This window comes from Manis javanica, chromosome 3 (assembly GCF_040802235.1).
Source record: "Manis javanica isolate MJ-LG chromosome 3, MJ_LKY, whole genome shotgun sequence".
Taxonomy (NCBI): Eukaryota; Metazoa; Chordata; class Mammalia; order Pholidota; family Manidae; genus Manis; species Manis javanica.
The window spans coordinates 68,106,737-68,120,877 of record NC_133158.1 but is presented as its reverse complement, the minus strand read 5'-3'; the positions used below and the strand labels follow the sequence as shown (position 1 = coordinate 68,120,877).

General features: G+C 36.1%; 1 protein-coding gene across 6 annotated transcripts in view; it reads right to left on the bottom strand.

Annotated features, from left to right (window-relative positions):
- SLC9C1 (solute carrier family 9 member C1) overlaps positions 1–14,141 on the bottom strand; it is an 85,640-nt gene that overhangs the window by 53,673 nt on the left and 17,826 nt on the right. For all 6 annotated transcript variants that reach the window (XM_073230408.1, XM_073230409.1, XM_073230412.1 and 3 more), the window contains 4 exons: positions 10,202–10,345; positions 8,845–9,019; positions 6,110–6,191; positions 205–371 (listed from right to left, as the gene is read on the bottom strand). In XM_073230408.1, coding sequence (XP_073086509.1) covers positions 205–371; positions 6,110–6,191; positions 8,845–9,019; positions 10,202–10,345 — 568 coding nt within the window. The remainder of the gene's footprint in view (positions 1–204; positions 372–6,109; positions 6,192–8,844; positions 9,020–10,201; positions 10,346–14,141) is intronic.

The following is a 14,141-nucleotide window of genomic DNA, read 5'->3' as shown; positions in this document are numbered from 1 at the left end:
CTATATACTCAAAGGGATTGTCACTTCTACTTTGCCCCATAGTGGTCACAAAATTCCCTACTATTATGATAAATAAGGAGTTGCCAATATGTCTCTGTCAGTTACAAGTATTAAAAATTGTGAATTAATATTTATAACATTTATCTTATTTAAGGGCAGTCATATCTACTTTGAAGGAATAAACAAAAGATAACACTTGCTTACCGCATATGGGTTTTGAAGTATAAGTGCTTCCTCAACCATGTGCCAATCTGCATTAGCAAGATCCTTGTCGAATTTGAGTGTAGAGACTGTAGATTTGGTAAGCTCTTGAAAGTGTTGAAATGTATAATAAAGTGATTTATTTTTTGTTGATGTGACATCAAGGAGACCTTTGAAACAAGGAGCACATGTTAAAATACTAGGAACACCACCGTTTTGTTTTCTTATTTTTTGTTTTTTAATTGGAATATAGTTGATATACAGTATTATATTGGTTCCAGATGTGCCCACCATGGAAAGAGTAGTTACCACCCTGTTACCATACCAAGATACTGTAATGTTATTGGTTATACTCTCTATGTTGTACTGCCATTCCTGTAACTAATTTATTTCATAGTTTGAAGTTTGTACCTCTCTGGCCCCTTCAACTATTTCACCTATCCCTCCATCCCCATCCCCCTATGTAACCAACAGTCCACTGTCAATATTTACACATCTATTTTGTTTGTTTTGTTTTTTACATTCCACATATAAGTGAAATCATGTGGTATTTGCTTTTCTCTGTCTGACTTATTTCACTTAGTATGATACCCTTAAGGTCATCCACATTGTCACAAATGGCAAGATTTCCTTCTTTTATATGGCTGAGTAATATTGCATTGTACATATGTACCACATTCTTTATATATTTTGGAATTAGCCCTTTATCAGATATATCACTTGTAAATATATTCTCCCACCCAGTAGGTTGCCTTTTGTTTTGTTCGTTTCCTTTGCTCTGCAGAAGCTTTTTAGTTTCATGTAATCCCATTAGTTTATTTTTGCTTTTCTTTTCTTTGCCCGGGAAGGCATATCAAGAAAAAAATTTCTTATGTTGCTGTTCAAGAGTAAACTGCCTCTGGTTTCTTCTAGTAGTTTTATGGGTTCAGGTCTTTAATCCATTTTGAGCTTATTTTTGAGTTTACTTTGTGTATGGTGAAAGACAGTGATCCAGTTTCATTCTTTTGCATGTAGCTGTCCAGTTTTCTCAATCCCATTTATTCAAGAGACTGTCTTTTCCCCATTATATATTCTTGCCTTCTTTGTCCTATATAATTGACCATATAGGTATGGGTTTATCTCTATTCTGTTCCATTGGTTTATGTATAGTTCTTGTGCCAGTACCATACTGTCTTGATTACTGTAGCTTTGTAGTATAGTTTAAAATTGGAGCATGTGATATCTCCAGCTTTGTTTTTGTTTCTCAGGATTGCCTTGGCTATTCAGGCAGGGTCTTTTGTGATTCCAAGGAAATTTTAGAATTCTTTGCTCTAGTTCATTGAAAAATGCCATTGGTATTTTGGTAGAGATTGTATTGAATATGTAGATTGCTTTTGGCAGTATGACCATTTTAACAATATTAATTCTTCCTATCCATGAGCATGGGATAGTTTTCCATTTATTTGTGTTGTCTGCAATTCTTTCATCAATGTTTTGTAGTTTTCAGAGAACAGGCCTTTCATCTCCTTGGTTAGATCTACCCTCATGCATTTTATTCTTTTTGATACAATTGTAAATGGATTTGTTTTCTTAATTTCTCTTTCTTATACTTCTTTATTTGTATATAGAAATGCTACAGATTTCTGTACATTGATTTTGAATCCTGTGACTATTGAATTCATTTATTAACTCAGTTTTGGTGGAGTCTTTAGGGTCTTCTATATATATTGTCACGTCATCAGCCAATAGTGACAATTGTACTTTATCCTTCCTGATTTCTTTTTCTTGTCTGACTGTCACAGCTAGGACTTCTAGGACTATGTTGAATAGAAGTAGTGAGAGTTGGCATCCTTGTCTTCTTCCTCACCTCAGAGGAAAAACTTTCAGGTCTTTCCTGTTGAGTATGACATTAGTTGAGGGTTTGGCATATATGGCCTTTATTGTGTTAAGATGTTCCCTCTACACCCACTTTGTTAAGAGTTTTTATCATAAATGAATGTTGAACTTTGTCAAATGCATTTTCAGCATCAGTTGAGATGATTACATAGCTTTTATCTTTCCTTTGTTCATGCGGTGCATCACATTGATTGCTTTGCAGATATTGAAACATCCTTGCATCCCTGGAATAAATCCTACTTGATCATGGTGAATGACATTTTGATGTATTTTTTAATTTGGTTTGCTAATATTTTGTTGAGGAATTTTGAATCAATATTTATCAGGGATATTGGTCCATAGTTTTTTTTCTGTATTGTCCTTGTCTTGTTTTGGTATCAGGGTGATCCTGGCCTCACTGAATGAATTTTGAAGTTTTCCTTCATCTTCAATTTTTTCATATAGTTTGAGTGAGACAGTTATTAACTCTTCTTTCAGTGTTTGGTAAAATTCACCATAAAGCCATCTGGAAACACCACCTGTTTGATATGGATTATAAAGCTTCCTTTTGTTCATATTGTCATGATTTTTTTAAGTTAAAGATAAAATAAATTGATTAATAATGTGAATGCTAACAATTTCAAAATTTTCTACTTTCCTACTCCTCAAAAGCTAAGGTACATAATATTAACAACTAATATTTATTGAGTTCTTACTATAACCTGAGAAAGCACAGCTCACCACTTTGCATGTATTAAAATCTTTTGATCATCTTGACTACCTTTTGCGGTAAGTCTTTTTCCCAGTTCAACAGATGAAAAGATGAAGGAACAGAGATGTGATGATTAAATTTGTGTCAACTTGAGTGGGCCATGGGGCACCCAGATATTTGGTTAAATATTATTCTTGATGTGTCTATGAAGGTGTTCCTGGATAAGAATAATATTTAAATTGAGAATAAAGATTGCTCTCCTTAATGTGAGCAGTCCTCCTCCAATCCATTAGAAGCCAGAACAGAATAAAGTTGAGAAAAAGGAAATTCACTCTCTCTGCTTTGACATCAGTCCTTTCCTGCTTTGGGATTTGTACTGACACATGAATAGCTTTCCTGGTTCTCAGCCTTTGAACTATAGATTTTTGGCCTTCTTAGCTTTTATAATCACATGAGCTAATTTCTTAAATCTTTTTCTTTGTACATCTGTGTATACATCTGTATGTAGAATATATGTACAGATACATTGTACATACATATATAGGATATATAGGATATATATTGTAGGAGACATATAAGTAGAAAATGTATGTCTATATATATGAATATCTATACCTCCCCAATATATATCTCCTACACATATGTTTGTGTATATATATATGTTCTCTATAATACATATAAAATATATATGGACATATACATATATATAGGACATATTTTGTAGGAGATATATATATGCATATATACACATAGAAAGTAAATGTACATATATACATATATATCCTATCTATATATAGGATCATATATATGATAAATATTTATTTATCTCCTCATTAAGACTTGACTGATTCTTAGATTAGACACAAATTCCTTTTTTGAGCCATTGAAGCTTCTTTGGTAAGCAATAATATTCCATCAGCAAATGTTCACTGTTTTCAGTGCAAGTAAACAGATGCTCATAATAAGAATTTTAGTCTTATTTAGCTACTAAGTAGCACACATGATACTCTTTGCAAATCTTTATCTCTTTAATGAGGTTCTTTCCATTTTACTATTTTCAAGTCAGAGAATAAAAAAGAAAGAAAAATTTTTTTGCAAATATGAAGAAAGTAGGGAGATTAGGTAGTGCAATGTCATCCATAAAGATGAAATTTCAGATTGATAAAAAAATGCCATTAGAGGGAAAATATGAGGGGTTGTAGAGTAGTTAAGAATATAAGGATTTAAAAGAAGAAATTCAGATGGCCAACAGACACATGAAAAGAAGCTCCACATCACTAATCATCAGAGAAATGCAAATTAAAACCACAATGAAATATCACCTCACACCAGTAAGGATCACCAGCATCGAAAAGACTAAGAACAACAAATGCTGGCAAGGATTCAGAGAAAGGGGAACCCTCCTACACTGCTGGTGGGAGTGTAAGCTAGTTCAAGCACTGTGAAAAGCAATATGGAGGTTCCTCAAAAAACTAAAAATAGAAATACCATTTGACCTGGAATCCCACTCCTTGGAATTTACCCAAAGAATACAAGTTCTCAGATTCAAAAAGACATATGCAGCCCTTTGTTTATCTCAGCACTTTTTACAATAGCCCAGATATGGAAGCAACCTAAGTGTCCATCAGTAGATGAATTGAGAAAGAAAAGGTGGTACATATACACAATGGAATACTATTTAGCCATAAGAAAGAAACAAATCCTACCATTTGCAACAACATGGATGGAGCTGTCAGATATTATGCTAAATGAAATGAGCCAGGTAGAGCAAGACAAGTGCCAAATGATTTCCCTCATTTGTGGTGTATAACAATGAAGCAAAACTGAAGGAAAAAATAGCAGCAGACTCTCAGACTCCAGGAAGGGTCAAGTGGTTACCAAAGGGGAGGGGTGTGGGAGAGCAGGTTGGGAGGGAAGGAGATGGGGATTGAGGGGTATTATGTTTAGTACACATGGTGTGGGGGTTCCCGGGGAAAACAGTGTAGCACAGAGAAGGCAAATAGTGAATCTGTGGCATTATTACTACACTGATGGACAGCGACTGCATTGGGTTATGGGTGGGGACTTGATGATATGGGTAAATGTAGTAACCACATTGTTTTTTCATGTGAAACCTTCATTAGAGTGTACATATCAATAATACCTTAATATAAAATTTAAATAAGAGAATATAAGGCACCAGGGCAATTTGTTTCTGGTTCTTAAAAGAACCACACAAATTGCCTAGTTATGTGATCTTGGGCAACAACTTCTAACTTTCAAGATCTCAATTTCTCAATCATTAAAAAGTAGGGGATTAAAATAGGCATGTAGCATAATGTGATTGCCTCCTAAAACTGATATTTCCGCTTTATTCTCCTCATGTCCCCAGGAAGTTATCCACAGAATTAGAATCGTCTTTTTAAGGCCTTAATCATTGTGGATAAAATGAAGGTTCCCATGGCCTGGATTCTCACCTGGCCCTGGTTGACTAGCTCACTACACGTGTGGGCAATACATTGTATATAAAGAGCCCCACCCAGTGCTCTGGCGGAGGCGGAGACTCTACTGCTTGACCTATCATCAGGAGAACGAGCCAGGTAATAAAACCTTTCACCAAGAACGTTCTACTGTCATTTCTTTGGTCACACTGAATCCATAGTGAACTTGCCCGTGGCGGAAACCCAGTGGCAAGACAATCATATAATCACATTGACTTGCTTAAAACCAACCAAAGAATTCCTTTTGCCCTTAGAATAAAATTAAAATCCAAAACTCATCGTCGTCAAACTCTCCTACCTCTCACATCTGGCCTTCCTCTACTACCTTGCATTGTTCTCAAAGGTCCCAACACCTGAAGCCCTCTTTCCTTGAATACACCCAGTTTCTAATTTCCTTAGGAGTCCAGCACCTGTTGTGTTTTCTATCTTACTTACATGTGACCTGTTTACTTATGAGTCTAATATTACCTTATTTGACTTTTTAATGTCTGTTTCTCCTCTCTCCAATATAAGCTCCATCAACTGAGAAATATCTGTCTTCACAATGTATCACTATTGAATAAAGCCTGGCATATAGGAAGGTCTTAATAAAAGTTCGTCCCCTTGAATAACTGAGTTAAATTTGTGTGACTTTACTTAAACTGGACTAATGTAAATAAGCAACTTTTATTTACTAGTGTAAATAGACAAGCTCATTGGCCTAAACCTTCTACTCACATGCCTTTACATAGAGATCCACCTTCCTCTTCAATTAAACAGTATTGATTTGTATTTGTATGGATTCTTTCTTCATTAATAGCAATTCTTTATCATATTCAGAATATTTTTCTCTTCATTCAGAGTTGTAATTAGAAGGACTTACCAAGTTTACTAACTGCCGTTGGCAAAATCAATCTATTGACAATCAAGGAAACTAAGCATACTGACACTCCATGAAATAATAACTAGAATTGAAAAAAAATACAAAATAAGTGTTAGTGACAATTTCATGTGATATGTTCTGTATTTATGAATGTAAATTAAGCTAAGTTGTACAATGTCAATAGAAGCTCATGACGGGGGAGGATTTGGATGCGGGCATAATCAAAGTACTGGGGATTCTTTATCTTCCTGCATGTATTTCATCTATGTTTTTGGAACCAAACCAAAATCAGGACACATGGTTTGCAAGTAAAAATATAGAGACAGTGGAAAAAAACACTTGTCCTTAAATTCCACTTCTGCACTTCTTGGACTCTGGGAATATGCCAGTACTTTGTCAATTCTTATCCACTATACACACCTCCATGTGCATAACTGCACACAGTCCTCTGCTCAATGTTACAACCATATCAGATGTGCCTCAGATCTGGGAAATGAGAAAATCTCAGAGGCCTTGTCATGTCTGCTCCACCTCATACTTTGCCTCTCTGGCATCCCTTCACTGTCAGCAGGGAGGAGCAATTAATATCTTTGGTGCCACTTGACTTCTTTCTCCAATTATATCCTAAGTTGTTCTCTATGGACAAGTGGAACAGCACTTCAGTCTGAGACCACACACTTTTATTGATTTAAGGATTTCTCGCTTCCAGAATTTATGTTAGTCCCCTAATCAGTCCTCTGTTCTTTGGCCACAGGTGGAGGTTAGGGGCAGACCATGAAACCACACTTAGAGGCTCTCAGGGTTGCACATTAGGATCACGTGGAAGCTTAAAAATATTGGTGCCCAGGATGCTTCCAACTGAATATTCTGATTTAATTCTCCAGGGATGCAGCCCAAGCATTGTCAATTTAAAAAACTGAAATAGAATCTACATATATTGAAATGTACTTATCGTGTACCATTTGGTAAGTTTTGACATTATGTATCCCCCCAATGATCCTCAATCCTATAAATATATTTATTCTCATATCCCCCCAAATTTCTCTAGTGTGCCTTCCCAATCAATCCCTCAATCCACAGTAGGCAACTGCTATTCTAATTTCTATTTCTGTAGATAAGAATTACCAATTCTAAAACCTCTATATAAATTAGATATAATTATGTTTCTCATCAGTTTTAATTTGTATTTCCCTAGAGTAACAATGTTGAGCATTTTCAATGAGCTTAGTGGTATACATCTTTCTTTCTGAAACTTTGTTCAACTCTTTTGCCTATTTTAGAAATTGGGTTGTTTTCCTTTTATTATAAAATTGTAGATTTTGCCCTATCAAAAAAAAAAAAAAAAAAAAAAAAAAAATTGTAGATTTTGAAAAATATATTCTGGAAAGAAGTGCTTTGTCAGATATATGTATGGTGGGTATTTTCTCCTAGTTTATGACTTATCCATTTCTGTAAAACTATCTTTTGATGAGCAAATGTTTTTAATGTTGATGAAGTTGTTATTATTTCCTATGTTCTAAGAACCCTTTGTCCATCCCAGTCACAAAGGTATTCTTTAATGGTTCCTTTCAGAAGTTTCAAGAGTTTTTGATTTTATATTTAAGTCCATGATCCATCTTGGCTCAGTTTTACATATGGTGTGAAGTGAAAACAGAGGTTTTATTTTCTTTTTTTCTAAATGATCGACCAGTTATTCAGCACCATTTGTCAAAAAGACCACCGTTTCCCAATGAACTTGTTATTTACTAGCAAACCACTGGTGTTAATTATTAAGTCAGATCTTTTGGAATGAGGAAACTGACATGTGGTGAGGTGGGTGGGAATTAAATAACTTGCTGATGGTCACACAGAAAACAGTAGCCAAATAAAAATGTCAGAACTCATGTTTCCCCTTACACTGGTCAGGATGAATAGTAATGAACTCATCTTGATTATTCAGGCATGTTAAAAAGAAGGCAAGGTCATGTGATATTAGATAATTTTAGTTTTAAAATGAGTGTTTGAATATTATGTTTTCAGTGATTTGGCTATAATTTAAACACATGTAGAAATTCCCTTGCTGTTCTTCCCATTACGTTTGGAATTTGTGTAAAAAAAAAAAAAAAAAAACAGAAACAAAAACTACAGTGAAAGTATTTAGATGCATTGTGATGTCTGCATAAGAAATTTCTTACAAAGCTCCTTGTAATATCTGACCTTGAGATGAGGTGGCAGGAGAGTCAGGCCTGCAATGCTGTAAGGCAGAATTTGGGGGTGCTATCTCAGAGGCAAATTCACCTCACAATTAAAAGGTTTTGATTCCTAGCATCATGAAATGTGTCCTCACATTCATAAAGTTACCAAAAACAATATAGCCCGCCATAGACAGGTCTCTGCTTTCCCCGAGTGGGTATTAAGAGTAAGGAAAAATAAAAACATTTATTGAATGCATATCTTGTATCAGGACATAAATTACGTTTTTAATTTAATCACTTAATTGATAAATTCAATTCCTTTAGCCTCTATAACCAACTTATTTTAGGAGTGTAATGAAGGGATTTAGGAATCCTGAAGCCTCAGAGAGAAGAGGGAAGTCCCCAGGTGTTCCTTCCCTCCCCAGTCCTGCCATCATAGCTTAATCACTCCCACAGGCCAAGTGGGGTGGGGCTACCTCACCGCAATAGCATATTTTAGTACACAGCAACAGTTTTTATAAAATACTCAGATTAAAAAAAAGAAAACACATCTTTCTTTACTTGAGATTTTTCCCTCTCTGATCCCAGAGGAAGGTCCGAGTAGGCAAGTAGCAGGGCCATGGTGATGTTGGGCGTCCCCTTCATTTCACTCCAGACTATTATGAACGCCCAGCGCCAGTTGAACCCGTGTCCAATTCGAGACAAAAGAGGGCTCATGGCTAGAAAGACCAGAAGTCTGAAAGACAAAACAAATTTTGACAAAACAAATTTTAAAAAGTTATTTTCATAGAAATTTCTTTCCATTTTCTTCTATCCTATTTCCTGTGGAAGTGCCTACTCTCAAACAAATGAGCCACCTTTCACCCCCTGTTGACAGAGCACCAGAGGAAGGCAGACGGGCACCACACAGGATGCGGCAAGAGAGTGGCACTAGTCTCTGTCTCTCTCTGCTAGGTGAGTAGTAGGGTGAGTCCACCCTCGAGTGGTGCTCCTTTAGGCAGAAAAGAAAGTTGGAGGTGTTGTGTAGATATATATTCCTATCTGGGTCCCAAAAAGAAATAAAAGCAAATCTAATGAATCGGAAGCAAAAAGAAAAAAGTCTCCCCTTTCTTCTTTGTAGAAATCTTGCTGAGTCTGTCCAATATTGGTTAACTCATTTCTATTTCTTCTTTCAATCACATATTGTTCCTACGCTTTTGTGTCTGATCATTTGAGACTGATTTCCAGTTAGTTGGCCCTTGCCAACTGCATGTGAACTCTCAACTGGTTTTCCTGGATGGAAGTAGAATGCTAGCAATCTGAGTGATCGAGATTCAAGAGCTGAGACTCTGGTTGTGGTGGCTTTTCCTCCTTTCATAGCATCTCCTTTTCAGCCACATGGGCAGACTCTTTCCTGCCTCTTAACATTCGAAAAGGGACTACAAAATTATTTTAGCAGAAGGGACGTTTACAAAATTTAAATTAAATGATAGATATGTTTAAATTTAATGAATTAAAATTAATTTAAATTAAACAATTTAATTAGCAGGAAATGATTTGTTATATCATATTAAGCAAACAAAGCAAGATAGAATTTTGATTCATTACAGGTGTTAAACTTAATGAAACCTCATAGGAAAACAAAACCAAACTGCAAGAACTATAGCAAATGTTAATAGTGGTTAACTTACTACCTCTAGGTAGTAAGATTATGAAAGTTCTTTTCTTCTAATTTTCAAAAAATTTACACAATGCTTGCATTCTTCTAAATGCAGTTAAAAATGGAAGAGCAACATTAAGCTAATTAATTTGCGATGATTCCTTGAAAAGTTTAAAAGTCAATTCTTCACTCTAGGGAATGAGACATTTATGTTATTTAAAAATATCTTTGGGTTTATTCAATGTCCCATAAACAGAAAAATTCAAATGACATTCTTACCTTAAAACAATAAGTGTGAAGTAGGTATTTAATAAGTAATATACATCAGATAATGATACAGATAAATATGTATGTGCAGGAATTAAAAGTCCAATGAAAGTAAACACCATAAGAAGGGCAACAAATGATAGACAATTCCAGAATCTGCATTTTCAGAAACAAAATTAAATATAGTTAATTAATGTATTTATTGCAAGGCTCATCTATGAGAAGTATTGTGCTAGGTAGTATTAAGAAAATAAAAATGAGTGAGGCAATTACCAACACTCAAGTGGCTCATAATTTCACTGGGGAGAAAAAGGAGCACTAAGGCAAATAAACAAATAATTCAAAGTAATTTTAACCACTTTACACTCCATGTAAGTTAGTGACTTTCTTTTCTGATGACTGGGAAAGCCAAGTCGAGGTCGCAGCTGTATCTTTTGACAGAACTCAGGCATCGTGGTTCACCCAGCGCAAAAATACTGGCTGTGCCTGTAACATTAGAGAAAGCTAAAATGGCTTATTTTTAAAGGGAATACTGAACTGCTGGTCTGATGTACACAGTGATGGAATTAAGCCTTTTCCTAAAATCTAGCTAGCTCTTAGAAGACGTGAATGAATCCTTTATTCCCATGAATGCCCTTTGAAGAGTCTTCGGCATTTGTGAGCATGAGTTTGTGCAAGCGCTGCAGAGCTCAGGAAAAGACTGCACCATTCCAAGGCTCTTCTCATCTGCTGCACGCAAAGCAGTTTGGAAAAGGCATTTGCCAATATTGGTCCTGTTTGGGTATTGGGAGAATAAGAAGCTATATATATTTAACAACTTTAATGTCAACGTATTGTATTTATAACACGCTAAATTGAAAAGGCACGTGAGTGCCATTTTATGAGAGGAAGGTAGCTTGGTTTTATCATATACTGTCAGACCTTTTAAAGATAATTTTTGTCCCTTCTCCAGGAATACTACTTTTGCTTAAAAACAAATTCAATACTAAAGGAAAACCTTTTTTTGTTACATTTATAAGAAATTTCAGTTACTGAACTATATTTAGGAGGCATTATAGAGGAAAATTTGATATAAAACATTATAGCCTACGAAATGTGAAATCAAATCTTTCAAAATATTTTTTCTGTGACTGAACTTAAGCTAATTACTCTAGGCTGTGAACTGTGAACCCTTTCATGTATATGTTTATATGGCCATACGTTTAATTCTGTTACTCTCTGAATTTAAATGTAGCAAGCATTAACTTGGGAGGGAAACACACTAAGATATATTTTATGACCAACTATGTAATTTTTATATTTTTTCAACCTTCTTTATACTCCACTATCAAAAGCAAATCCAATTGTTCCGCTGTGTACATAGTACCAAAAATAAGGTCCCTTAAAATATACACCCATGTACCCATACAATTAATGAAATCACTTGTAAACCTTAATTGAGTAGGATAATTCATTCACATGAATGTCAAATGAAATATGAACCACTATCATACTTTGTTATTAATGTAGCAATTACATAATTAAAAAATCTTTCTAACATTGTGGAAAAATGTCACAAAAAGCCAAAAATCATAGTCTTGTTAATTAGCATAAAATGTAATCAAATCAATGAAGCAACAAATATTGAGGAGCAATTCAGACCCTTTCACATGTGGTAGAAATTAATGGGAGAGAATTGATGGACAGGAAAGCAAATTCTCTAAGGAAACAGTCCCCACGACATTCAGAGTGAGGACAGCAAACCAAGTCCCAAAGCCATCTGATGGATGTGTGGGTACTTGTGTGTGTGTGTATGTGTGTACACTGAAAATCAGACACACAGGAAACGAGCTTCTGAATATTTTTTTTAAAGTGCCTTTCCTTCATTTGGTGATCAATATCCTAATAAATCTAGATCTTTTATGGTAGCAGAGGGTCACAACCCTGTCTGTGTGGAAGAATCACCAGAGGAGAGTTTCTAAGATCAGAAATCCCATGTGCTCACCCTCGGAGAGTTTGCTTCAATCGATATCAGCAGCTGTATTATTTTTGTTGTCCAGTGATGAATAGCGACTAGCCCAGAGGAATGATAAGGACTTATGGGCTAAACATTTAGGGATGTCAAGTTGCTAGAAATAAAATATTATATGGGTTGACAATAAAGCAGCTCTTGAGAATTTCCTTATAAAAAGGTGATGTGTGACTAGAAGCATGAAATAAGTGAGGCAGCCACCTCTGCCAGGGTGTAGGGCAAGCATGCACATATATATGGGATGTACACTTCAAGAGCAAAACACAGACACAAACCCAACCAGGAAACATGTTTGCCATGTTTGAGCAGTAGCAGGGTGGTCAGTGTGGCTAGAGCAGGGTAGGTGGGTAGAGAGCAGTAGAAAGGAATCACAGAGATAACAGGGGGACATATTTTAGGACTTTGTTGCCATTGAAACAAATTTGGCCTGCAGCCAAATGAATGAGAAGTTGTTAGATGGCTTTAAACAAAAGAAATGATTTGGGTGAGGAGGATGTGAGGCAGGTGAGGATCAGTAAAAGATCATTCCAACTAGCTCACCTATTTTTAAACTAGCTCACATATTTTTAAAAAGAAGTAAGTACAAAGTATTAATTTAATATCAACAGTGACACAAATTTTATCAGGGATGAAAATATCAGATATCATAGAATTACAGGATCAATGCATTATAGCCTCAGGGTGTTTGCAGAATTGTTAGAACTGGGGTCCTAAAGGCTGTAAGCTGAAATGATGGGAGATGGTGCGCCTCTGCTCTTAGAGAGTAACATGGACCTGCTGTAGATTGTTGTGGAACATAGCAAGATTTACCATTATTATCTTAGATTTCTACTGTCACGGGCTCCAGAAGATGATACCTATTTTAGACAGTAAGATTCTTGAAATCGAGATCATGAAGAAAGCATCTATCTGTATGGCCACATAAATGAGTGGTTGAAGCAGCATGGTGGACATGCTCATAAGGAGGAGAGGAGGTCTGGGAGTTGAAAGGTAAGGGAGTAGAAGGACCAACTGTGTGGATGTTGATTGACAGCACTGGGCATGTCTTGGAGTCATGGTGTCGAATAGAGTCACAGCGAGAGGGGCCGAAATCGCCATGAACCTGAGAGTGTGACTCAGATCTCCAGAGGGAATCGCAACCGAGAGAGCAGCAGAAGGTATAATACGATGGTGTGAGCTTCAAAATTCAGTTCTTCAGGAGAAGAATCAGAAAGAATGATCTAGAAATGAGGTATAGAGAGATGACCCACCTCAACTCTAGGCTTTGTATACCAGGGATGCGGGTGAGAAAGACACCACATTTTTAAGGAATGCAAGGAAAGTAACATCTTCAGGGGAGATCCAGTTTACAGTAGAGCACGGAGGTAAAGGGAGTCTTCAGAATCACTTCCCATAGATAAACACTCATGTAATATTTATAATTCTTCCTACAATTGTGGCCCAATTAATTCTGCCTAGCTGCTGGTACTGTTGGTTTGTAGTGTTACAGGACATGAAATTTTAGGGAAGTGCTCCAAAATTCTTTAAGATCCTATACTTTTAAGCTTCTGACTTCGGAAATTATTCTATCTTCTATAATGTTCTCCAAAACTCCTAAAATCACCGATAATGTATAGGACGCCTGCTAATACACATGCTACCACTGTGTGATTCAGGTCAGTTCCCTTCCTGCCTGTGGGGACACTACGGAAAGCACTGCTCTGGGCTGGTGCAGACCCCGCTCACCACTCTGCTGAGTGCCTGTGGGCAGGGAGCAATTTGCGCATTTCTACTAACTGTATCTTGCTGACATTTAGCTTGGCTGTACTTCCATTTATAACTCTTCCAATCCTTTTCAAATACCCTAGCTTAATCTTTTAATTAAGTTGCTTTGCAGGGTATCTCTTCACTGTCCTTAAAATACGGATCGTCCATTCTTGTAGCCGTGCCATGTGGAGCTAT